The 27,157-nt window shown below is 49.9% G+C and overlaps 1 protein-coding gene across 1 annotated transcript; it reads right to left on the minus strand.

Moving 5' to 3' along the window:
• Window positions 1-22,372: 22,372 nt before the first annotated feature.
• On the minus strand, window positions 22,373-26,853 carry Six3 (SIX homeobox 3). Its single transcript, XM_028765170.1, has 2 exons — window positions 25,615-26,853; window positions 22,373-23,833 (listed from the first exon to the last, which is right to left on the minus strand). Exons 1-2 carry the CDS (start codon window positions 26,424-26,426, stop codon window positions 23,641-23,643), a joined length of 1,005 nt encoding a protein of 334 aa, XP_028621003.1. The 5' UTR covers window positions 26,427-26,853; the 3' UTR covers window positions 22,373-23,640.
• Window positions 26,854-27,157: the final 304 nt, after the last annotated feature.

Here is a 27,157-nt window from a genome sequence, read left to right on the forward strand (position 1 = left end):
TGTGTGTGTGTGTGTGTGTGTGTGTGTGTGTGTGTGTGTGTGTGTGTGACTTCTTTCAGAGGTCCTGAGTTCAATTCCCAGCAACCACATGGTGGCTCACAACTGTCTGTAATGGGATCCAGTACCCTCTTCTGGTGTGTCTGCAGTGTAGTCATATACATAAAATATGCAGTGTACAGCTGCAGTGTACTCTTATACATAAAATAAATGAATAACTCTTTTAAAAAAATTCCCTGTCTATGTCATCTTGACATACTTCACTTATGTGGCTTTAATGGCTCTGCTACTGGGCGTATTTCAGAAATCTTGAGTAACTTGGGTCTTTACCTTACAATATGATTTCAAATCACTTATCAATATTAAACTAATGAGCTCTAGATATATCAATATAATATAATTAATAAAATAAAATCTTCACAGTTACTCCATCTCCTCCATTCTCACTATGTGCTCTCATCCTTTGTCTGGGATGCACATGTCTGCTGAACCCCTGGAATGTTGGCTACCAGTCAGTCCCTCACCTGTATGACAGTATCTAGACTTTAGCTCTGACCTTGCATCTTCAATTTCAGGACAGCCTGAATTCACCCTTCACCTGCCCTTGTCCTCTTGGTCAGCTAGCTGATGTTACTGCTTTGAAGAGATCGTTTCTCCTACACTTCCAGATCTGTCTAGCTGTGAGCCAGCCATATGTTAGTACCCTTGAAAGAACAACATGGCCACACCCATGAGGTCTCCTGCCTCTGGTATGCAGAAAGTCCCACCCTACCTCTCTGCCTGCACTTTCCCACCCTGACTCTTCACATTAAGGCTATATGAAGCACATGAATAAAAAAGAACGCAAACCTTGAAGATATATACATTTAGATTCTGGTTCTGGATGTGCTACTCAGTGACCTTGTGTGTGTGTGTCGTCTGGCATGCAATTTAGTCTGCCAGACTCCTGGTTTTCTCATAAGTTTAGTGGGTTTAATATTCATATCTCAGGCTCTAAAAGAAATTATTTGCCTGGAGTACCTTGGACAGCGCTGGGTTCAGTGGACTTAGCTGTGGTCTTTGTGTGATCTTGACTTCCTGGTCTAATGTTTGTCCCCTGTTCTAACTACAAAGGTTCTCTAAAGAGAAGGCATTCATCTCTAAAGACTGTGGCAATGGTTCTCCTCCAGCTGGTCAGGGATGTGGATGGCCCTGCCTGCAAGTGAGAGACAGATGAAGTCAGTGTGCCCTCCGCCTTCCACAGCCCTGTCTCCTCATCCTGCCTCATTCTCTCACTACAAGGCATCACTACAGCTGCCACTCCAGTTCTCATGATGGAAATGCCCTCACCAGCCTGGCTGCCAGCATCAGGACCAGCCTGGCTGCCAGCATCAGGACAGACATCAGGAATGTCCTCAGTTATTCTTCTGTTTGGTGCCAGAAATAAGCTCAAGACTTGAGAGCCACCCACAAGGCCTCTGATCAGCAATGTGAATCCTGGGGCCTGAAGGCTCTGGATCTCCTCTTCACATCCTTACCCTGGACATGAATCTAATTAGATCCAACAGCTTCAAGGGGAGACGTCAGAATCTGAAGGGGAAATTAGAAGAAGCATTCCTCATTCTGAGTTAGGGACGAGGACAAAAGGGAGGAATAGTTCTTGAGTTCTGCAATTGTCCAGCCTTTGGGGGCCACCTCATGGAGTCTCTAAATCTCTGAGATAACCTGTTTCAGGGTTCATGGCAGACATTCTTCTGTCCATAGTATAGAAACTTCTCAGATCCTTAGAGACTATGCCAATATTGCTCAGGATTCTTACCTGTCAATCAACCTTGTTTTATTCCAGGAGAAACAAAATTGTACAATACAATTTTTTTTTCTTAATAGTCTTTACCTTGAGGCTTAACTCTGGATATGGTCTGTTTTCTTCTAATGTTTGGAACTTGAATTCAGGGCCTTACACAAAGCTAGACAAACTCTTATGGCATTCTACATACAGGCCTCACCCTTTCGTTGTCTTGTGACAGGGTCTTCCTTGAACTCTACAGCTCAGGTAGGCCTTGGACTCCTCACCCTCCATCAACCTTGGGAAGAGCTGGAATTAGAAGCCTGAGCCATCATGCCTGGCTTCATCCCAGATTCTCCTGCAGCGGAGGTAGTCAGCCTGTAGGTGCCAGTGCAGGCCAGTGCAGGCCAGTGTGGAGGGTACAGATGAAATGCTTCAACCCCAAAGGGGCAGGAGACACTGGACACTACTCCTTCAGTCTATGGCAAAGGCACATGTTAACATGTTAACACTGTTCACATCAGAATCTTCAAGGTGCTACCACCCTCTGTTCCACAAACAAACCATCACTCTCATTCGACACTCAACTACTTGGACTTTGCCCACAGGGTATGAATGCTAGGACCAGGTGGGAAGCAAGATGGAGGAAAAAGAAGGCCGGGCTGAGGCCAGGCCAGTGGGTATCGCTGCATCAGAGGCAGCTGGGGAGGAGGTATTCCATTTCCTGAGCTGCGCTTGCCCCATTTCAGTTTGAACAGATGGAAATATAGTTCAATGTTTCAACATCATTTGCCTTTCTCGTGCTAAAATATTGATAAGTGCTGCTCGCACTGATGCCCCCGCGGTTGCAAGCAGTAACTGGAGCATGATGTGTACTGAAGTGAGACACGGCAAAGCCTTTAACGAGTGTTTAAAATTCCTGGAAAAATGCGGAACACTGGCTCCTGAAAACCTCCCTCCTGGGCAGCCTCCTAATCGGCAGGAGGAGGGTGAGCACGGCGCGGCCCCCCTGCTGGTGGCAATTAGCGCGGCAGCTGCTCGTCCTCAGGACGGAACAATGCGGGAGGTGCTGCATCTGCCCAGGCGGAGTCCACCTCACTCACAGGCGTAGGACACCCAGTGTTGCCTCCTGCTCCTGCCAGGGGCCTGTCACTCCTTACCCAGACCCTTGAAAGAGGGAACGCTGCGCCCGGACTCTTTAGAAAGACAATCAGCAGACAGAAAGAAAAGGGAGAGGAGGGAAATTAAGAGGGTGGGGCACAGAAAGAAAAGGGAGGAAAGACAGAAGGGAAGGAGACAGGAAGTACCCAGACCTCCCTGAGAAGAATGTACTTCCGCCCTCACCCCACCCCCACCTCCCCATCACCAATTTAACTTGGGTTAAATTCTTCACTCCTTCTCAGGTGGCACGTCAGTCCTAAAAGCACTGTTCCTCACATTGCAACTGGGACAAAGGCTCTCAGACTTAGCTGGAAGAAAACCTACAGTGTGGACCTGAATATCACTGCCAAGTTTTACAGCGGCCCACCTTGTTGAGGCAAGGCAGCATCCCCACAAGGCTATCAGGTGGAGAGTCCCCACCATGGTCCATTTCTCCCATACTTTAAGCTTCTGGTTTTAGAGTCTTGACTTTTGAAGACTCGTTTTAGATCTTTGTGGAGTCATCCCGAGGTCTATTCCCCAAGAGGCTTGTTCACATCAGATTACAGAAGACAAAGCCTGCCTTTTCCAGAGGTGACCTGGAAAAGTACTCACGTAGGAGGAAGCAGAGCTGCATCCCAGAGAGTTGTGGGTACCAATCCAGAAGGAATCCTGAACTGTGGTTGTAGGAAACACATGCATACAGTAGTTTAAGGGTCTGGAGGCTGGGACTAAGATGGTCCAATGGCTACAAGCACTGAATTGCTGCTCTTGCAGAAGGCCTAGGCTCAGTTCCCAGCCAGCACCCACACGGCATTCACAACCTTTAACTTCTAGGAAATATCATGCCTTCTGGCCTAGGAGGACACTGCCTATGCATGGTACACATACATACATACACACATACATACACACATATACACATACACACATACATACACATATACATGCAGGCAAAACACACACATACACACAAATAACATGTTAGGATAGTCCTGGTGACATATACCTTTAATCCTACCACTCAGGAGGCAGTCAGATCTCTCTGAGTTCAAGGTCAGCCTGGTCTACCTAGAGTTCTAGGCAAGCAAGGGATATATGGGGAGACCCTGCCATCTCCTTACTCCCTAATTTTTTTTTTAAAGAATTAGGAGGCTGAAGGTTCAATTCCGTTGATAAAAGTGTTCACCTAGCATGGGAAAGCCCACGCCTGCAACTCTAGCACTTGAGAGGTGGGAGTAGGAATATCAGATGTTCAAGGCTCTCCTTGGCTATTTATCAAACTTAAGGTGGGTTGAACTACAAGATACTGTGTCTCAAAGAGAGAGAAGATCAGCTGACTTGGAACCCTTGCTTGATATTGTTGCAGAGTGGACTGTATTTGTAATTGGTAAGGCAGAAGTAGGACTCTACAAGGAGCTGAGAAGAAAGATCTGACCATGTGTGCTCTTCTTATGCCTCCCACAGAATAAAACTTAACCATTATACAAATAACATTGTTAGTGATATAGAGGGAGGAGGTGGCTGGTGGGTACACGCAGCACAGGAGGATAATTTGGAAATAAATGGTGTGTAGTATAGAACTGACAGGACAAGCCAGGATAGTCCAGAACATGCAGCTGTCATAAGTCAGTGACAGGAGCAGACCAAAAGGCTTGAAGTCCCACCTGCAGCAGCCTGCTGCAGAGTACTTAATAGATGAGAGAGTACATGGGCCGAGAGATGCTGCAGCTTCTGGGAGGTTGTCAGGAGCCCCATATCATTCTCCATAGTGAAGATGGCTGACCACTCAGGGAATACCTTGTCTGGTGGCACAACAATGCTTCCATTCACAAGTATCTGCTCCCAGAACCACTCCTCACCCTGGGATGCTCCTGATGTGGCTCGAGACACACCAGGCAGAGGGGGTCTGTCCCTCTGTCTGCCACTGCCCTCCGTACTTCCCTGTAGAACCTGTCCACTAAGGGATGTGCCACCTGGTTTCCCTGGCCAGAGGTAGGGGTGAGAGGGGAAAGCAATGAGGATGATGAAGATGAAGGCCTTCTGGGTACCAACCATCTCCACTCCCTTTGGAGAGGAACCTGAGAAGCTCCATCTCAGGCACTGAGGAGCCAACCTGGGCACTGACGTAGAGTGTCAAGAGTGGGACCAGAGAGTAGACAGACAGGCTGAGGTATCCTCAAGAAGCCAGAGAGAAAGACCAACAGCCAAGGACAGAGACCAAGCTTTGGAGCAGGATTTTCCCTCCAGCCTACTGCTAGGGATCACTTGACGCTCCTGGAGGTTTTGGCCGCTCTGTACTGTGACTAGAAGTGGTCAAGTGAGTTTGGGGGATGATACTTGGGAGGTGTGAGGAAGATGTGACAAGAACTGAGCTCTGTTTATCAGGGTCCTAAAGTGACTCCCTGTCCCCCTCTTCCACCAGGAGAAGACCTGCCTTGGCTCTAGCCTTGCTTAGACATTTATTCTGCAGCAGGCTGCTTCCCACCCCTACCCTGCTTGGACCCTCTCATTGGTCATCTGGGACCTGATATCTAAAGATCAGGGAACTCAACAGAGCTGATGGAGGAGGAACCTAAAAGAAGGGACTGTTGGGCTGCCAGGGTCACTAAGGTAGTGCCAGTCCCATAAACACCAGGCAGATTAGATGGAATGGAAGGAGGCCGTGGGAGGCCATAAGAGGCCTAGGAGGAGCCGGGGAGCCGCCATAGCTGTGCTGGAGCACGGAGTCAGAATTGAGTAGAGTACCTTGGTGCCACACTTTGTTCTTTCCCCTTGGCATTTAAAAATGCAACCAAACAAAATTAGAATCGGCCAAGGGATGGATTAACTCGAAGGAACAGTGATAAGTAAAGCCATTTCAAAGTGATACCCAGAGTCTGTCTGTGACAAGTCAGGCTGTATCCAGAGCTATTCAGAATGGAGAAACCAGGCTGGAGGGCGTGGCCAGAGCTAATCAGGGTGGAGAAAGAAGACTGGAGGGCGTGGCCTAGTTCTGCCTGCCTGGCACAGGATGGAGGGAAGGACAAAGGAACAAAAGAGCTGGCCTTGTAATCAGGGCTCTGCTGATCCCAAGTCTACTACACTGCCCGGCTGGAGGAGCTGTAGGACCGAGCCACGTTCTCCCAGATTCCTACTCACTGGCTCCACTCCAGTCCCAGCCAACAGTCACCCCGATTTAGAGCAGCCACCACCACATCTGGAGCCTCGTGGTAGGCAGTTACTGTGCATCTACTGGAAGTTCACCATTCTTCCTGAATGTTCTATCCGCTCTGGAAAGGTAAGTACTATCATACCTGTTTTACCGATGAAGGAAACAGACTTCTGGTGCTGGAAATCGGACAGCTCTTATGCAGAATTGGAACCAAACCCGGGGCTCCTACTCTAAACCCCTGTGCTCTGTGGGTCTACCTCTCTTTGGAAAGGGTATTCACACATGCAGTACAAACCCAAATGAACCAAACACTCCTCCTAAAATCAAATCTGAAGTATACTAGGGTTGAGCGTGCCAATTCACACCCATAATCCAAGCCTTGGGAGCCTGAGGCAAAAGGATGGCTGAGAGTTCAAGGCCAGCCTAGGCCAACAGGAGCTATATACTGAAACTCTGTCTCAAAAGGAAAAACAAAACAACTCTATGAGAATGACCACTATGACAGAGTGCTGGGAATATTATAAAGGGACATGGTGACTTACAAAAACGATTAGCTTGTGTTCTGGCACAATGGCATTTTAGATAAGGACACTTGCCACCAAGCCTGATGACATGAATTCAGTTTCTGGGACCTACAAGGTAGAAGGAGAGAACAGACTCCCCTGAGAGTTATCTTCTGACTCCCCAAAACTCTGGCATGTCACACACATGTACATGCACACACAAGCATGATGTCTAATTTCCTTTTCAATTAGCCGGGTGTGGTAATTCACACCTTTAATTCCAGCACTCTGGAAGGAGGGTCAGGTAGATCTCCGTGAGGTCAAGTCCAGCAAGGACGTAGTGAGACCCTGTCTCAAAACAAACGAATTAAATTAATAGTGACACCCTGTCTCAAAACAAACAAATGAAATTCTTAGTGCCTATTCTCAGCTGATTTTCTAGAAATGGAGTTGCCCTCTGCTAAGGTGGCTGAACAAAGAGTGCTTTTTCCCTAATGCATATCAAGGCATTGTACATTCTATTTCCCTTTTCTCTTCATGAAACATGTCACCTGCTATTCTAGGGCATGATCATTAATCAGAAATTATCCTGCAAAGCCAACTCAGCCCACATGTCCCCATGAGAGAATAGGAATGTGAGTTTGATCATAGGCTTGCACACAGGTGACAGACGTTTATGCCCAACCACTTTTTGTGGCTCTGGGTTTGAATCTAAAGCCTCTCGCCTTCTGAGCAAGTGCTCTACCACTGAGCAACACTCTGTTCCACTCTGTGTGTTCAAGGGCTTGTGCGTGTTTCAAATGGCTGTATTTTTAAAAGCATTTATTTATTTGTTTTTATTTATTGTTTGTTTATGTGTTTTGAGACAGGGAGACTCTGTGTAGCCCTGGCTGTCCTGGAACTCACTCTGTAGACCAGGCTGGACTCCAACTCAGATTTACCTGCCTCTGCTTGGAGATTGCTGGAATTAAAGGTGAATATCACCACAGCCCGGCTTATCTGTTTATATAAATGTAATCTGCGTGTGAGTGTTTTTGCCCGCATGTGTGTCCAGGCATCGCATGTATGCAGTGCCCGTGGAGGTCAGGAAAAGGCTTTGAATCCCCTAAAAAAGAAGTTGTGAGCTGCCATGTGGGTGCTGGGAATCTAATCAGGTCCTCTGCAAGAGCAGCCAATGCTCTTAACCTCTGAGCCACCACTCCAGCCTCAATGGCTGGATTTTAAATTCAGTAACCAGAGAGATCCAGGAGAGTTAAGTTAAAGATTGTCAAAATATGAAGGATAGAGCTGGTATTTGGGAAGAACCTTTCACACTACACATGAATTCTGAGAAGAAAGCTTTCGATGCTAAGCTCTTTGGCTGGCCACCTAAAAGAGCTCTGCTCTCTGGCTCCCGTATCATAGTCACCCAAAACTTCTGTAGCAGTGCTTTCAAGGATGCTCACCCCTACAAAGTCTCTCCCAAAGGTCCAGGGGACAATGGCTTGGTGTCCAGAGAGAAGGTCAGTGAAGCCCTGATAGAGCCAGGTCGGAGCCTGGTCTCCAGGTCATGGAGTATGTGCCCTGGAAGGAGATTGAGACTCCCCACTCCCCTGTTCCTTGGTTTCAATTCCTTGGCTATGAGGTAGGTGGCTTGGCCCTGCCATAAGACCCAGCCATAGTGGGTGAACTCACAACAGGCCTAAAAATCTGCAACTCCATCCACCATAGACTGGGCCCCTAGCACTGTAATCCAAATACACTGTTTTTCTCTTTACAAACTGACTATATTTGTTGCGGTAAAGGGAGAGTCACCTTCACTTCCTGGCCTGGTCTGGGAAGTCCTTCCTCCTTGCCAGTCCTTAGTTTCCCTCGCCTCTGATGGTCCTGAGGGTTCTGGATTGTCCCAATCATTCATGCCATCTCATTTCTTCTCCTTGTGGCCGGCCCTTCATGGCCCAAGTTTTGTTCCCTCTGAGTTCCAGACTCACTTCTCTAGGTATCTGCTGTAGCAGGCTAGTGACACCTGGCTTTCTTACCTATGGTTCTGTCACATACTTACTTGTTCACTCATCCATTAATCCAATAATGTGTGCCTGGATATGTAAGAGGTGCCAGGGGTGTAAGGAAGTGCATCCAATATCACTCCACCTCCAACCCAGCGGGAGAAATAAACCATGCACACATATCACTATCAGGCCAAAGAGAAAGTGGTTCTGGATGAGGAGACCATGTTAGTCTGGTACCTTACAGTCCCTTACTCCTGCAATGTAACCTCCATATGGTTGACACTGAGACCTTATTTCTGTTTGTTTTGTTGTATTTGTTTGAAAACTCCCAGTTCCTCTGTCCCCACCTATGGGTTGCCTGCTTCCTCTGCTTTGAATAGTCAGAATGACTCAGAGAGCTCCTCATTACCCTCCCCAGCTTAGGTTAGCATCCCCACCCTGTCTCTAAGTACTTTCAAAGTGACTCAGGGGCCCAGATGTCCCAGGGCTGTGCACTTCCAGACTCCTGGCACACAAGTTTCTAGTGTTACAATACTTTAAATAAGCAGCAAAGACAATACAGCTAAAGTTCTCACAGAGGGATGAGGGAGGGTTTTAACCAGAAAGAAGAAGTGAACAGCTGTTAGATGGCCCCTGATGGGCAGCCTTACTGCAGGGACCAGGGGATGTTCCATCACCATCCTAGTCTGTAACAGACCCCTCATAAAAAGGAGTTTCACAGGGTTATCCTCAAAGTAGGCCTTCCTAAGCCCCTCCCCCAAGCCTCAGAGACCCCAACTACTCATTTATTAAAGACTTCTGCCTCCCTCCCTCTCTCTCCTTCCCTCCCTTCCTCCCCTTCTCCTTCTCCTTCCCCACTCCACCTCTCCTTCCTTCCTCTCCACCTCTTTTCCTCTCCCCTCCTACTCTCTCTTTCCTTCTTCCCCTCTCCCTCTCCCTTCTCTCTCTCTCTGTGGCACACATGCACACACATACACACACACACACACACACACACAGAGAGAGAGAGAGAGAGAGAGAGAGAGAGAGAGAGAGAGAGAGAGTTCCAGCTCATCCCCTTTCTAAAAGAAGGTATAGCAGACATTCTGCACTGGAACCCTGCACTCCAGTGCTGGGTGACTCCGAGGTGACAGAGGCGATAAGCAAGCATCTTTCGACTTTCCATGCCCTCCCTTTTCCTCATTCCCCAGGACACAGTGAGGGTAAGATGGGCGAAGGAGCCTGAAACCCAGTTGGATGCCCAGGAAGTGTCACGGACGTCTAGGAAGTGTCACAGATGTCCAGTTTCTTCTTCCTTCTTCATGTCTAGGTTGAAATTTTACACTTTCCCGAGGCTTCCTTATAAGAAATCCCCTCCAAGACGTCCAGTGAGGTGAAGGACCTCTTGGCTATGCCCACATGGCAAACCTGGAGAATTCATGGGGTCAAGTGATCTAGAGAAGGAGTGAATTTTTGCCAGCAAGGATGAAGGCCCAGCCTGGGAAGAAGTGGCAACAAGGAGTGGAAGCTGCCTCCACCTAAGATTTCTGGGTAGAAATTTAGTCTGAGATCTGGACCCACTGATTTTCCTGAGGGAAGCCCACTTCGTTTTGTCAACTTTGAAGCTTTTTTTTTTTAAACCCAAAACCCATTCTTCCTATTGATGGTTAAGGATGCATTCTTTCCTGAGCTCTGAAAAAAAAAAAAAGGGTGGTGGTGCATCAACCCAGGCAGAGAGCAAAGGTTGGACACACAGAGAAGAGGGCACTCTATCCTGAGTCATCTCAAGTCGTTCTCACAGGCTGCTCCAGGAATCCTCCTGTGTCTCCAGGTAGGTCTCTGTTGCCATCTTTGCCCCTGGCTTCAAGTGACCCTGGGTTGCTTTGACACTCTCTTCTCTTTTCCATCTGGGATCAAATATGCTATATGAATATTTGTTGGGCATAGCAGGGGTATGTCAGGAAAGCTATCAGAAAATTCCAACTGCTAATGGCCCTACAACATGTGTGTGGTCCGACATGTTCTCCTCTATCTTCAGTCAACTCTGAGGAGATGATGATGATAATAATAATATCATTTTATCAAGAAGTTAATAGGGGTGCCTGCAGAGATGGCTCAGCCATTAAGAGCACTTTCTGTTCTTGCAGAGGTTCAGGGTTTGGTTTCCAACCCTCATAAGACCACTCAAAACAGTTTGTAACTCCAGTTCCAGAAGACCCAGTGCCCTCCCCTGGCCCCAGGGGGCACTGCATGCACACACTGCATAGACATCCTTGAAAGAAAATACCCTTACACATAAAACAAAGACAAATAAATCTTTTTTAAAAGATAAACAAGATGTGACCCTTAGTGTGATCTTAAAGTACACATCCGTAAGTCTGGGTATGAGAGGGTTGGCTCCCAGGGAGGTGCTAATCCGTAAGTCTGGGTATGAGAGGGTTGGCTCCCAGGGAGGTGCTATTGGGAAATGCTGTGGCTCTTTAGGAGGTAGGCCTGGGGGGGGGTTCTTAGGGTTAGAGGCACATCCTTTCAGAGGATCATGTGACCCTACCTATTTGCCCCTCCGTCTCCTTCTCTGCCTCTTAGCTTGCTATGTGAGTACTTACTTACTCTAACACTAATTCTTACCATGATTCTAATCTCACCAAAGCAATGGGACTCTGGAGGGATTTGAACCTCCAGAACCATGGGTTAAAGTAAACTTATTTGACTCCATAAATAACTTGTGTCACATATTTCATTGTAGTGATGTGAGCTGGACTAAACACATTCATGTAATGGAATAGTATTTAGCCATAAAATGGAAAGAGTAAATGAACCTGGTTAAAAAAAAAAAAAAACAGATTCAAAAGGCCGAATATGACACAATCCAATTAAAGAAAATGTTCACCATGATGGCAAACACAGATGGATGGTTGTCAGGATCTGGGCAGGAGAAGGGGCTGCACAGGAAGTGACCACCAACGTTGTCCGAGGTGTTGAGATGTTGAGACTAACTAGATAGTGTTGACAGATACACAACCTCCCTGACTGTACACCAAACAATATTAAAATGGTTAATGTTGTTATGGGTGCTTTGCTACACTACAACACATAAGCAGCAAAAAGAAAAACAGTCCTTGTGTAGCTTTTCCTCCACTCCCATCCTTCCAATCCCCATGCTATGAGGAAGAAGCATTGTAGAGCTCACTTGAGTGTTAAAGGGAATTTTCTATTTCTTTTTTTTGGGAGGATAGTGTCCAATGGGCAAAGCCTTCCCAGGATGGCTCCCAAAGGCCTTGACTATAACAGTGTTACCTTCAGACCTAAAGTCTGTGGCCAAATAATGACACAGAACAGACTCCTTCCTGGTCTTTGACTCTGGCCTTTCAGGCCCCCTGACATGGAACTTCCAAGTGTCTTCTTTATCTCAAGAGACTGGACGTCTCAGTTAGAGAAAGGCAGGCAGGGTGGAACCTGTGTTCACGGGATCAGAGGACCACACTCAGAGGGCCTGGCAATTTGTCTGGGCTGATCAGAGGAGAAGTTGTAAAGAACCACAGGAGTTGAGAGAAGAGGCCATGATTTCGTGGGAAGATTTATTGCCCTCTTCCTTAGAGGCAATCTGGGATCTAGAACTTCACCTGAGATGACACTCCACTGGTGGTGGCACCTGAACTTACCATGAAACATCCAAAAGAAAGTAGTTCTAGCCCCCAGTTATGGTGGCACACACCTTTAATCTCAGCACTTGGGAGGCAGAGGCAAGCAGATCTCTGTGAATTTGGGACTAGCCTGGGCTTTATAGAGTTCCAGGCCAGCTAGACATGATGAAACCTTGTCTCAAACTAAAACAAAAATGAACAAAAGAAAATGACTCTGAGCTGGGATGTGTTAGTGAGGAGAAAGGGCCTTTTAGAGACAGAAGTTGTCCTGGACAAATCCTCCAATGCCCATGATAGCAGAATAGACTCAGAAATGTTGATTTAATGCTGAAGTCAGGATTTATCTACCTTCCCTAGCTTGTATAGAAATCAAACTCCTAACTCAGGGGGTCTTCCACAGTGCCACCAGCTGTCCACAAGCTCTGTCATCCTGTCCCACAGCCACTCTGACTTCTCATCCCTGTGTACTTTACCCTTCGCGGTTTATCATCATGACTTAAATCCCAGATTCTTCCATTTCTGGTCCCACCACCAACCTCTCTATCCATAGACAACATAAGCTCAGTTCAATAGAACACAGTCCCTTTGCTCAAAGCTCTGCAAATCCAAAAGTGTGGAGGTTTTAGGGAGGTTCCACTGGGGTGGAGATAAAGCTCTACTTTAGAGTACTTAGCGTGTGTGAGACCCTGGGTTTGATCTCAAGAGGGACACGAAAGAAGAAAAGAGGGAATGGTCCATACATTGTATACCACATTGGTGGGTCTGGAGCAGTACCTGTCATCAGTACATTGATCCTTCTGCAGGGAAGCATCTAATACCCACGCCAAGTGGTTAAATAGGCTCTAAATAGCTTCACACAGTTTAGGTCAGCTTTGCTGCCAAGTCATTTTGGCAGCAGCCTTACCCAACACACAATAAAAACCAAAGCCTTTTGAATTTTAGATGTGTAGAGAAGACACTGAGCATCTGAATGTGTGTGACATAAGAGAAAACCCAGCAAGCCAACGTGGAGGAGAACAAGAACAATCAGAAGAGGAGGGAGAAGACAAGGAAGAGGAGGAAGAGAAGGGAGAGGAGAAGGAAGAGGAGAAGGAAGAGGAGAAGGAAGAGGAGAAGGAAGAGAAGAAGGAAGAGGAGAAGGAGGAAGAAAGGAGGGAAAGAGGAGAAGAGCCCTGTCTTCCACCACCCTCTTACCACAAACCACTTTGGAGGCCTTCCTCATTGGGAGGGAGGCCTTCCTCATTGGGAGGGAGGCCTTCCTCATTGGGAGGGAGGCCTTCCTCATTGGGAGGGAGGCCTTCCTCATTGGGAGGCCTTCCTCTGCACTGTTTTGCAGTCTGTAGAGTTAAGAGTCACAGAACTCACTGTGTGTTTAAGGACAGAGACTTCAATAATGAAGGTAGTTTCCTTACCCATTCAGATGGAGATCAGAGGGCTTCCAAAGGTCCCTTAATCACTAACATTTAATGAAACCACTCAATTCATTAGCCCAAAGCTGAGTGTGTTATCAGAGTGGGGCACTGGCTTCGCCATCAGACCATGTGGCACCTCTAAGAATAAGGCTTCCATACAGAATGCTACGCTCTTTACTTCAATCAATCTGTTCCCAGATCCGGTGTTGTCTGTGTCTCCTCTCTAGCCATGTAGTAGATCCTGATCAGGATCTACTTCGAACGCCCTCTTTTGGGCTCTTTTTCTTCATAGTTTGGTTCATTACTTTAAATAAAAACTCCTATTGCTTTTCTCTGCTTTCATCAAACTGTGACCTCGACCACGATTCTAGGGTCTGGGTTGCCATCAGCTGTCCCCTCATGTGTACCATAGAGTCCAGCACTCAGCAAGCAGTGATGACTTCCCACCAGACAATCACTGAGGAATCACCTGTCGCATATATCTGTGTGGGAGGAAGAAACCTCAGCATGAGGCTTACAGGCTTAGGTAAAGACTAGGAAGGGGGACCCAAGTTGCACACGCCAGGGCAGAAAGTCTTCTAAAAGCAAAGCTTAGTGTTTCACAGAGTTGGTTTTACCTGCGGTTTTTTTTTTTTTTTTTAAGTAGGAAAATAAACAGTTTACAAGAGTTTGGGTGAGGACAGACGCAGCAACCCGCAACCCCCTTCTCCTCGGCAACCAGCTCAGATACTGCGCTTCACGGCCGCGAGGTGGCAGCAAAAACCCGCTAATGTTCCCAGCACGCTCTGCCATCTGCCTGGACTCTATGGCCCGCAGAAAGCCAAATGTGGGCGGGCTCAGAAAGGCATCCATCCAAACCCGGAAGACTGAGTGTCCTGAGAACGTTTTGGATGATCCTTGAGATGAAGGGAAGACTAATTTCTTTGAGTCTCCAGAAAATAAAAATTCAAATATTATCTGGAAACTTTTTGAGATAGACAAAGTCTATCCCTCCTGACCTGCGCCTCTCTGGGCTCTCCCTGCCTTCCTACGTCCAGGAAAGCCATCCAGTCTTTTTGTCTCCTCTGTTCCTTTTCTCAGTGTCAGTTATTGGACTCTGGCAGCATCCAGGCCTGTCTCCACCCTTTCCCGGGTGCCTCTTTCCATCCCTGAGAATGATGCTGAAATTGAGCCTCCTATGCAACTGCTCTTAAGATCTCTCTCTCTCTCTCTCTCTCTCTCTCTCTCTCTCTCTCTCTCTCTTTCCCTGAAATGCAGTGGAAACTTCAGGGTACAAAGCCCAGAAACTTGGGTTCAACTTCTGTCCACTCTAGGATTCAAACCCACCTTACCTCATAACATGTTCTCCAAGCCTTCTTCCAGTGAAGGGTTGTTTCCTTCTAGAAAGTCTTTCTGAAATTCTAGTGGTGACAAACCAGAAAGACTGGGCACTGGGCTGCCTCTATCCTTGGAGGTAGTCAGCCAGGCTGAGAGACAATTTGCAGAAAGCTGGGTGCACAGAAGCTAAGCAGAGCTCAGACCCAGATTCTCCTAGGGTGCTGGGAGTCTGGTAAGTCCTTACTTCCTGCCCCCCCGCGGCCCCTGCCGCCCCCCCCCCCCCCCCGCGCGCCTGCCTGGAATTCCCTCCACTGAATCCAATCTGATTGTCTGGGTCAACGTTATTCTTTCCTCTCTCCATCCCCATTCCACCTGTGTGCATGTGTTTTCAGTCCACGGGCTCAATCGTCCCCTCCTATCAACCGTAAGCAACCTGAAGGTAAGCCTGAAGTAACTTGGCCCTCTTCTCTCTGTTCCCACAGAGGTGAGATTTGTAGACTGAGCCAGATGCCCAGCCTACTTGCTGTTGAATAAAATCCTAGGCACATCAGTCCATGGGTGTGTGTGTCCCCTGAGTAAACTGCATATTTACCTTACTTGCGCGACAAAGATCAGAATCACATGTATCCACTTCACACACTACTGAGCCCAGCCCACTGGGACACTCTGACACATCAAGCCAAGGTCTGTCCTCTAGGAGTGGAACCAGCTCTATTGATCTAGGACCTTAGTAGGACAGGCTGCTTATAGCCCCTGGTTGGGGCTCTTCAGTCAGGTCCTAAGTGTGTGCTTAGAAGCCAGTCTCTTACAGGACTGCATTCTTCTACCCACCTCATGTGCACGTGAGTGCCTGCACACACACACACACACACACACACACACCACACAGACCACACAGCACACAGCACACATCACACACACCACACACACATCACACCACACACACACACAGAGACCACACACCACACCGCATACCACACAGCACACAGCACACACCACACACACACAGAGACCACACACCACACACACATCATACACCACACCCACACACCACACATACACAGGACACAGCACACACACACACACACACACACACACACACACACACACACACAAAGGAGTCAAGTGCCTGGGGCAAGCCACTCCCTGACCTACTCAGTTCCTTGCTTTCATATTTGTTCTGTCTTTAGTGCTAGCAACGGATCTTAGAAATCTGTTTCCTGGGCTAGCGGTAACCATAGGAAGAAAGACTGGGGTTGGGACACCAAATGTGTGAGGGTAGCTATCAGTGGGCAAGTCGTTGTCATTTCTGAGTTTTACCCCATCTTCACTTCTAATCAAAGCCTCTTAGGTTCAGACACATCCACAAAGAGGAAGCTGTGGCTGCAGCCCGCAGTCAGGGTTTTCTGTCTCAGCTGGGCCTGGCCAGGGTGCAGAGGAGGTGAGAGCAGGCAGGGGGCCACAGAACTCTATGTCTGCAGAGGCTAAGCGTGCAACCTGCCCATAATTAGCTACCCTCGCTCATTAAAAGGCCTCGCTAAGAATGTCTGTTGAATAATAGTCTCAAATTAATTATGATGGTAAATACTCATCTCAAAATCCAACAAACTAAAGCCTGCTAGGGCCTGGAAGGGCTCCAGTCCACTCTCAGGCACAGGCTGGACCATTGCCTGAGGCAGCCCAGCCTTCAAGGGGCAAGGCCAGGCTATGCTATGACCGAATTTCCAGGAGTTAGGCCAGGAGAGGCCAGGGTTGGACCACAGCGCCCCCAGCAGTCTGAAAGAAGAAAGGCAGTCTGAGCCAGAGAACGAGGGGAGTGGCTAGCAAGAGCTCGGTGAAGGCTGCTGACTGAGGACACACTGATCCCAGGGGACTGATTGCCTCCTACACAGTCCTCACCTCCAGACCTCACCTCACGCCATATTTGTAGATTCCTGAACATCTCCTCAGCCTCCACCCCACCAACAGTTCCTTCATATCCAGGGATTTGAAAAGCCTCGGGATACTCATTCCTGGTCCCAAGCCCCACCTTCATCTTCAGTCACCAACACTCTATATAGAATGCACGGTTTCTCAGTCAGTGCGAGCCTGGCTCCTCCCTTGCTCAGATAAGTCCATCTACCTACCCTTTCCTTTCTGTCTCCTGGATGCTGCAGTGTGAACACAGCCAGAGGAGATGTAAACAGGTGTGTACAAGCCTGGTCTGTCATTCCAGTTTTTGACACTTCTGGTAAAATCCCGAGGGTCTGCATTTGCTTCCTTTGGATTTAAGCTCCATCCCTTTTTCCTTAAAGACCATGTTTATATAAACACAACTCAAAGGAGGTACAGACTTATTTGCAAAATGTGGTAAGGTCAACCGTGCTTCTGTGTGGTGCTGTTCGTCTGCTCATCCCTGAACAGAAGAGCGTGGACAGCAACTGTCTGTTGTAGGAACCGTCTACTCCTCCCTTGCAGGAGGGAGGGGGTATGGTGAGCTCAGAGGCTGCTGCTGAGTGCAGGAAGGGGTTCCTGGCTTTCTGGGGCAGAGGAAGCTGTCTGAACTCCAACCATCCCCAAGGGGAACGGGCACTTTGGGAGTCCAGGCTGCCTGGCACACATGCAGCAAACACTCAGTTCAGTTCCCACGTCAAGCTGGCCCTGAGTCAGGTGCTCCCTCAGACACTCTGGGGAATACTAAACTGCTCTGTACCACCTCAGCCCATTTCCTCTAACCCAACTTGGTCCAGCTGGTTTTTCTAGAGCTTTCTTAGCGACTGTGACTCTTTTCTTTCCTTCCTTGCTCTTCTTACCTTTTTCCTTTTCTTTGTCTTCCTTTCTCTTTACTTTATTATTATAATTTTTGTTATAACCAGGCTAGCCTTGAACTTGTGGTAATCCTCCTGCCTCTGTGTGGATTACAGGCATGTGTCTGGCTCCTCTCTTTTGTTCCAGGTCACCTCTCTTCTCTCTTCATCCAACCTTCTCACTGTAATATCTCTCTGTGATGTCCCTCCATTCTGCTGTCCTTTCTTGCTCTGCAGAACAGCGTATCTAGGCACCCAGGGAGAAGGGAGTTTCAAAACAGAGGCTTGCTTCTGCTCTACTCTCAATAGGAGTTGATAGTGTTTACAGTGTGCGACCTGACTTCTCTAAATGTCTAGCTGCCTGCTGCAGTTTTCAGGGAGCCCCTCTATAAGTGGATAAGGCTAAGAGAAGTGGTCTTTGGGGTGCCCAGACAGGCTGTAGAATGGAGGGCAAGTGACTGCAGGGTGGAGCTACTGTCTCTGAGGTGGCTCCTGTGTCATCAGGTGCCTAAAGGTTCCTTCAAGATTCCCTGTCTTCATGACTATGCCGTGGCTGTGTTCTTCAAATAAATGGATCATGCTTCTCTCATGTATAAACTTTTGGTGAGTCACTGCCCTTAACATAGAGCAGACTGTGTGCTAGCAGTGTGTGGGTGCTAATGATGTTTAACACAAGTGTGTGATTCTAATGTGGTCTGAGTCCGGATAGCTCTGTGGGAGGCAGATTTTAAGATTGGACAGGCTTGTGTGTGCATCCATGCAGGTTTGGAGTATGTACATCCTGGAGAGAGTACTCGCAGGGAGGAAAGATGCCTGCATTTGTGTTTGAGAGCTGGTGTGTAGACTCTGTAAGGGGTAGAGGAGAAAGACTGGCCATGTATTAAGTAGGAAAGATCTATGGGTGTTAGGAAATTGTTCTTGTGGCAGGTGTGTGTGTGTGTGTGTGTGTGTGTGTGTGTGTGTCTGCAGGTCTGTGTGTGTGGTATGTGGTGTAGCTTCTGTCAGCCTGGCTCTGCCTACCCCCTCCTGCCTGACACTGCAGAACTCAATCAGCCGCTGCATGAATACACTCGAATGGAAAGTTGTGCTCAGCTGACCGGAGAAATTGGAGCGGGGCTAGCACTGCTACCCTCCTCCCAGACTCTCACACCCCCCACCCCTCAGGCCAGACAGCCATCCCAGTCGGCTGGCTGGGGCTAGGAAGGCTCAGTTCAGCTCAGCTCAGCTCAGCTCAGCTCAGCTCAGCTCAGCTGGGCCCCCCCCCCCCGAAAGAGACCCGGCAGTGGGAGGTGGCAGTGGGAGGCAAGGGGCCTTCCTTGAGGACCTGTATCTCAATGGTTCTGGGAGGGAGGGAGACTCAGCCTCACTGGTCAGGGAGGATTTTGAAAAGCCTCAGAGGTGGCAGCCAGTACTCCAGGTGACAGCCACACAATGGTCTGGGCAGTACAGAAAGGTCGGGGCAGCAGGCAAAGGAAGACAAGGAGTAGAAGAAGAATCCGAGACACCCCGTGCCCCAGGGGAACTAGAGCATGCACAAAGCCCCAATAGCCCTGATACTAGGCTAAAGGTTTAGTGATCCTTGCAAGACACTGGGTTCAAAATGTGCCAGGGGGTTCCATTCCATTTTTGAAGAAGTAAATAGATGTCCACGACAAACTAGTAGTGGGCTGGCAGAGGCTGGAGCCACACCTCAGCCTCCACAGAGCCTCCTGCTTGGCCTGCCTAGGCCCTGTGCTGGTCTTCCCAGCGCTGCACTGGAACCAGCTCTAGAGCCCAAATCAGGCCCCTGGTCCCACTAAGCTCAATTCCAGCCTTACCTAACCAGGCTTCCGCGCCTCCAGCTCCACTGTCGATCCGCATCTCTGCCTGGCACCTGGCAGCTTCTGTGCCATTTCTTTGAAATCAGTTGTGTATCTCACTGGGGATAATCAACTTCTGGGCACTTTGGCAGGATTCAGAGGGCAGGGAGAAGGGCTGAATGGGAGCTCTGGGATGGGTCTGGGAAGGGAGGTGGGTTAAGAGGTGAAGAAGCCAGAAGGAGCCTGCTGGCCGGTCTTTCCTCTGGCGGGGGGGGGGGGGGGGAGGAGGGTGGGTTGAGGAGTGGGGTCTTGGACACAGATTTCACAGCTTCACAACCCAATCTTCTGTTTGGGTCTCCAATGCAAATTCTAGACAACCATTGTTTGCCTCTGAGGGATGCAGAGAGGAAGAGAATTGGATGTTACTCCTCAAGCTGTATGTATACTTAGGTGTCTAAGGGCCGGGCACTGGGAAAGCTCCCAACCAAATGCATTAGAAGGGGAGGCAAGAAGCACACAGTTCACGGAGAACTGGTCTCGATCCTCTGCTGCCAGCCCATTAGTTGCTGTGTGGTCCAGAAAGGGAAAAGGGTGAGGGCCAAATCCCCTGTAACAACCCCAGTTTATCAAGGGAAAGGGTGAATGGAGAAAGCCAAAAAGCCCAGCCCAGCCCAGCCCACCCATTCTAGCCAATGAGCATCTGTTGTGAGTGCACACACACACACACACACACACACACCATTTTTTAGAGGGGCAGGAAGATTCTCAGGGATGGGGACTGTGGAAGTCATGTTTGTGGACTGTCTAGAGTGACTTGGATGTCCTCAAGCAGAATGAATCTCACTGGGCACATATCCTCTGCACAGAAAGCCCCTGCACACAACAGCCCACAGGTGTATTAGAGCTGCAGCAATCCTCCCTGCAGCCCCTCTCAGGCCGTGCATACAAACTGTACCTAAGCTACGCAGCATGAATGAAAGTTCACATTAGGCACATACCAGTAACGTATGGTATGTGTGCATTTATATCAAACACACAATACACCCTTTTGTATGCAGAACTTGATGAAATGGTGACCACTCAACTTTCAGAACTGCGTGTGTGTGTGTGTGTGTGCGCGCGCGCACACACACGTGCCACTCACAACAAGCATTGGTATTAATGGTAGACCTATGTAGAAACATAGACGTGACTGACAGAGACCACAATCTGTCAACAACTCCAACAAGATTCCCGCCCTCTCAGGCAAAGGCTGTTGAAAGAGTATAGTAGCTGTTTTCTTCAGTGGAGGAAGAGGCAATGGGTAGACCCAAACTTGCTTTTTCTGCAGGCCATGATGACAGAAAGAAGTGTGACTCAAGTTTTCCCTTTGTTCTCACACAAAAAGGCCCCTGCTCCTGATGTCACTGGTCTAGTATGCTCCAGAAGTCACTGCAGCAGCGATAGCCCCTTCCTTCCAGCCCCCACTCCCGTTTTGGTTTGTTCACTGCTCTGGGTCCATCCACATTGTCTATACCAAGGCAGCCATTTCTCTGGGATGAAAGGCCCAAGTTCTGGGTCAAGTGTGTGAAGAGCAGGTCCAAGCCTGTTGGCTTTAGATGGCCTCTTTCCGTATTCCGGGCGTTGTCAGACATGTGGCTGCGCAGGGCTGTTTCTACGGGCAGTGGGCACACACAGAGATTCTGACACTGTGTGCCAGGCCAGCTGGGGAGGTCGACTGGATGCCCTGATTCTAAGAAGGGACCCCCTATGGAACGCTCCGTCTCATGAAGGCGCATGCGCTCTTGTGCACCTAGGGCACCTCCAGGCCAGTCAGACCCTCTGCCTAGGCCGGCCCGCCTAAACCCCCCTGGTGCTGTTGGGAATAAAGACAAAAGGAAAACGGAAGTCGAAATTAGTTTGGAAGCGGTCGCTAAATTTCTGGTTTCTTTTTAATCCTCCTAGCTTTGAAATTGGACTTTTCAAGTGAAGGCAAGTTTTCTGAAATCATCTCTTTGGCCCCTCCTCAAGCCGCCCTTGCTCAGAGCAGCAGAACCCCTCCCTCCCAGCCAGCTATCCTTGGGAATTGTGCGGCCACAGCCGGCCAGGAAAGCTTGGGGCCAGCAGAGGAAAATGGTCAGCAAGGGGTAGTGGTTTTTGTTTTGTTCCTGGTTTTCCTTTAACCATGCAAACCAACCAAAATCCCTTAGAAACTAAGGGACTGCAAGTGATCCTAAAAGACAAGGACTTTTTTTTTCTCAAACAGATAGATCCAGATTCTTAAGGCAAGTGACTCAGTCGGACAAGGGTGGTAACGGAGAAGAGAGGAAGAGCATCCAGATTTTGGGCCCTGAAGTCAGAAAACTGCCTCCTTCTCCCACCCCACCCAGCCCCCCACCCTCTTCTCCACCTGGGCTATAGTTAACTTACACCTCCTTCAAAAAAGGAAGAGAGATTTAAAAAAAAAAATACAAGGAAGACAGACTTTCAGCTGTGCTCAGGACGGTCGCTTGGGTTAGGAAGCCTTAACGTTTCTCCTTTTTAAAACGCAGGAAACTAGAAGGCTCCCAAACATCCCAAGGGCTCACAGGGGCCTCAGCAATCCCAGGGTAAAGCACTCAGGGGAGGATTCAGGCCTGACATCTTGCCATGGAAGAAACTAGTTGTAACCCCCTTCCCTCATGCCCTGTCCGCCTTTCTCTCGGCATCTTGCTTGAGTTCTCTTTCCCCAAGCAAGTGTTTGTTCCCTGTTTTCGACTCAACTTCCAGAAAAATCTGAGACCCAACTTTGGTATCCTTCCCCCTACCCAGCTCTGGCGGCCGGCGAGCCAGAGAGAGCAAGCGGGAGGCTGGGCTGTTGCACCCGGGAGCTGTTTGCCAGGGCGGACACAAACACCAGTCTCTGGGAGTGATAAGAAAATGGAGAATACTGTATTTGCTTTAGAAAGTTTTTACATATAGATAAACACGCAGTTAAGATAACGGTAAAAGCGCCCTACCGGAGTGAATGGGGCCTCCAAAGCGGCGAGGAAAAACTTGAATAGCTTTTGCATAAGAATACTACGGTCTCACTCTCTGCTTTCGCTAGCGACAGGGTCCCTCTCTCGCTCTAACCCTGACCACCTCGCCAAGCATCGACTGCCAAGTCGACGCCGAGAATCCCCAAAAGGAAAGAGGTGAGTGGGCAGGGAAGGAGGGAGGAGAGAGAGAAGGGAGAGGAGAAAAAGCAGGTATCATATACAAGCAATTTCTACACATATATTACAAACTGGGAAAATGACTGATCATTAAGATATACATAATTCATATAAAATTTTGAAATAAAAATAAAAATCTGTTACAGTCATAACTATTCTTTTTCCACATTTATAACCAGTACCCACACAGGCAGTGACAGAGTGGAGAGAAAGGTGCTTACGAAGGAAATGATTGTCGGCTGAACAAAAACAGAGAATTGCATCTTGTTTGACCAATACTTGGACTTAAAAACAGAGAGAGAGAAAGGGGGGGGGAGGAAGAGAGAGGGGGCTAAAGGAGAAAAGAGCAACAGAAGGAAGAAACATTTGCTATTTCTCTCGAGGAGTTTTTTTCCTTTCTTTCTTTCCTTTTTTTTAAACAACAAATTCAGAACGGAGATGTCAGATTTCTTTTCTTTTTGTCTGTTTGCTTTTGTCGTCTTGTCGCGGCGGCGGCGGTGGTGTTTTGTTTTTTGTTTGTTTGTTGTATAGTCGACTCTTTAAATCATTTTAAACTAGAGAGAATATTTTCCCAGATACAAATAAATCGTCATGCAGGTGGGGTGCCGGGTCCGTGGGAACCAAAAGGAGAAGCCGTGCTTGTCCTAGAAAGTATACAATTGTCACCTCTTTTATGCTTTCTGCCCGCAACATCGGCGTTTGTGACTGTCTGTTGGCGTCGCGGTCCTTTGGGGTGGCCGTGGTGGTAGGTGGTGGGGGGTTGTTGATGATTTGAGGTTATTTTTCTTGTTTTTTTTTAAATATATTTTTGGCTGGGGTGGGAGTGTGTATGGACTTGTATGTGTGTGGCTGTGTATCCTGATTTCGGTTTGTTCTAGGGATGAAGTAGAAGAAGAGGAAGAGGAGCAGGGTTAGGAAGAGGAAGGGAAGGTGGAGGGGGAGGAGGGGGAGGAGGAGGAGGAGGAGGGCGGCCTTGGCTATCATACATCACATTCCGAGTCGCTGGAGGTTACCGAGAGGATCGAAGTGCCGGTGTCCGCGCGCTCGGTCAGGCTGGACACGCTGGTGGTCGGGCTGGCCGCCGTGGACGGTGACTCTGCTGAGCCGTGCGTGGGGCAGCCGGGCTCGGTCAGCGAGCGCATTCCGCTCGGCCCGATGGCCTGGTGCTGGAGCCTGCGGGGAACAAGAGAGCCATGCCTGCCCTGACTCGGTGGCCAACCACCCTGCTCCCCTCGCTCGCACCGCGGAGAGCCTGGCCTGGCTGGTCTCGCACTCCCCTACAACAGCGGCCTCCCGCGTGGCGTGCGCCTAACCACAGCCCTCGACTGTGCTCTGTGTTCTTCCAGGCACCCAGTTGCCCCCCGAGTACCGCAGGGACTTCCTAACCCAAGTCCGAGCTCCGAGTTCCCTATCCCAGGGAAGCATTCCAGTTAGGGACGGCCTCAGAAGAAGAATAGACTCCCAGGCCAGCCTCCTGCGAAGACCTGAGCAGGCAGCAAAGGGCGCTGAGCTCAGGACCTGCGGACAGCGGGGAAGAGCTTCGCTTTTCTTCCGGAGCCTGGGAGGATCATGTAACTGGACCCGGAGAATCAGGGATTCCACAGAGACTCCTGCCACGGCCTTCCCAAACACACACCCAGAGCTGTAGGGGTTCTCTTCAGAGCACCCACCGCTTTCCTTTCTGAATCCCTATGCGGAGAGCGCAGGATACGGGGAAGAGAAAATAGAGAAGCTGGAAGCTAAAAGATGGGGGTGGGGGGAGAAGAAAGAAAGCGGGAGAAAGAGAAGACAGGAGGGAAGGACAGACAGCCTCTTTTCTGGGTGAAGAAGCAGTTGCCTGAACCAAGTGTCTCCCTACAAGGAAGCCTTTCACTGGTTATGGGCGCTCCCCCCATCTGGCGAAAAGTGGCCTCCACAGGCAGAGATAAGAGGGCAGTGAATTCAGGCCTGGGCCACCTACCCCCCCCCCCACACACACACACTCTAAGCCTCTAGCCACCAGCAGCTGTCAGCAGCCGGGGTCCTGTTCCTTGCAGTGTCCTAGGCCTAGTGCCTTTCAAACTGAGCAAAGCTCTGGACCAGAGCTCTTACCCAATCCCCCCATACTTTTCTCTCGCTTCCCTTTGGACCAATTTTCTCTCCGCCCTCTCCTTTTTCTCTTTACTTTCTCTCAGTCAAGCTTTAAAGATCCACCAGAACCAAAACAACTTTGTGACTCTGTAACCAACTTGCCTGTCACAACTGCACCTGCGGTTTTGCTCCCGAAATAAATGGACCAAAGGGACGGATGCTCCTTGGATGCAGGGAGACTTCACGCTTCTTCAAGCGTTCACTTTTCCCCCCATGAGCACACTAAACACACCAGGCCTCTTCACTCCAGGCCTGCCTCTCCTGTTCAGTGTCAGGGAAGAAAGCTCTAGGGATGATGGCCACAGGCCTTCTCTTTGTGGCAGGAACTCTGGCCCACTTTCCCCTCTTTGACGCGTATGGACGCCTCTAAGCCGCCGCCGCCACCACCACCACCACCACCACCACCACCACCACCACCACCACCTCCCCCCAACCCCCGTCCCTTTTTGCGGTGCACGGAAATAATCAGATAGCAAGTAGTGTTTTCCTTTCCTCCCAACCTTTTAGCTGGGACCAGGGCTGAAGAGACCCGCGAGGGGGCTAAGGCCCCTAGGGACAGGCACCGTGGGTTGAGGACACCAGAGGCATGCTCACACAGCTCTGGCCCTGATAAAAAGTCCTTTTTGGGCAAAGCAGTCTATACAACCACAGCCAGTTGTTTCCTGTTCCAGGGCAACCAGAAACTTTCTCTAACTGTGCAGAGAGCAGCGGCGTCTCCAGAGCTGGGTCAGCCGCCCCTACCATGCCCCATCGCCTGCGTTTCAACCCGTTTCCCCTTTGCTAGCCCCAGAGGCTGCGGCCCGGCCGCAGTCCCCGCCACTAACCTGTTCTTGGCCGCCGCTGCGCGGTCGCGCTGTCGCCGGTTCTTAAACCAGTTGCCTACTTGTGTGGGGGTGAGGCCGGTGGCCTGCGCCAGTTCGCGTTTCTTGCTGGGGTTGGGGTAGGGATCCTGCAGATACCACTCCCGCAGCAGGCTCCGAGTCCGCTCCTTGAAGCAATGGGTCTTCTGCTCGCCGTCCCAGATGGTGCGCGGCAGAGGGAACTTCTTGCGCACGCGGTACTTGTCCACCGGACCGAGCGGGCGGCCGCGCAGCTTCTCGGCCTCCTGGTAGTGCGCCTCGAGCCACATGGCCTGCAGCTTGCCGTGAGACTCCTTGGTGAACTTGTGATTCTCCAGGATGTGGTACAGGTCGCGGAAGTTGCCGGTGTGGAAGGCGACGACGGCGCGCGCGCGCAGGATCGACTCGTGTTTGTTGATGGCCTCGCACGCCCCGGGGGCCACGGGCAGCGACCAGAGGAAGCGGCCCAGCCGCTCGATGTCGCCCGTCTCCTCCAGCGTCTCGCAGACGCTGGCCACCTGCTCCGGCGAGAAGTTGAGGGTGGGCAGCTGGAACATGGACAACTCTTCCGGGGGGGCCCTGGAGCCGCCGCCGCCGCCGCCGCCGCCGCCGCCTGCTCCGCCAGCACCGCCGCCTCCCGCACGGTTCCCGCCGCCGCCTCCTCCCGCGCCGCCGCCGCCGCCCGCACCGCTCCCGCCGCCGCTACTCGCCAGAAGTAGGGAGCAGTGGTGGGAATCGGCGAAGTTTGGCAACAAGAAGTGGGAGGAATAGAGGTCTAGGGGGGAGCGGAATACCATGGACTGACCTGAGAGGAGAGGAGAAAATTCAGGGAGAGGAAGACAGAGGGGAGGAAGAGGAGGAGAGGGGCGATGAGGACCAGGAGGAGGGAGAGGAGAGGGGGGAGGAGGAGATGGGAAGGAGGGGGGAGCAGAAGGAGAAGGAGGGGGAGGAGGAAGGACGTAAGGGACACCCACACCCCACACACATCCACATACACACACACCCGCGCAGCCACATAGAGAGGGAGGAAGGAGAGCGGCTCGGTGCGCGCGCGCAGAGAGAGAACCCGAGGCAGAGAGAGGGAGAGGGAGAGGGAGAGGGAGAGAGAGGAGAGCGAGAGGAGAGCGAGAGCCAACCACCGCCGAGTCAAGATTCAGCGATTCCACAGCAATCGCCCTAATGACAACAGCCTCATAATATCTCCCCTAAATCCACAGTGAGTGCAGCATTGAAACATTTTGTTTCGCTTTTCTATTGGTCTGTGGCGTGTCGTTGTGACGTTGCCACGGCAACCACTGCCAATCACTGTCAGCCCTGCCAATCAATACTGAGAACGTAAGGACGGTTTTACCACTTAGGCGGAGGGGGGGGGGAGAAGAGGCCAAAACAGAATTTTAAAAAATCTTTTCAACTCTTAATATCCTCTCTCTTCCTCCTCTTCCTCATCCTCTTCCTCCTCCTCTTCCTCCTCCTCCTCCTCCTCCCTCTGCTCAAAGAAGTTTTGATCAAAAATTCGAAAAGGAATAGC

The sequence above is a fragment of the Grammomys surdaster genome, unplaced genomic scaffold, assembly GCF_004785775.1.
Source record: "Grammomys surdaster isolate TR1022 unplaced genomic scaffold, NIH_TR_1.0 149, whole genome shotgun sequence".
NCBI lineage: Eukaryota > Metazoa > Chordata > Mammalia > Rodentia > Muridae > Grammomys > Grammomys surdaster.

Coding starts and splice junctions, on each gene's coding strand:
- Six3 (XM_028765170.1), bottom strand. CDS start 26,426: ATGGTATTCCGCTCCCCCCTAGACCTCTATTCCTCCCACTTCTTGTTG. Junction 23,834..25,614: donor GCAGCGGCGGCCAAGAACAG/GTTAGTGGCGGG, acceptor TGTTCCCCGCAG/GCTCCAGCACCAGGCCATCG.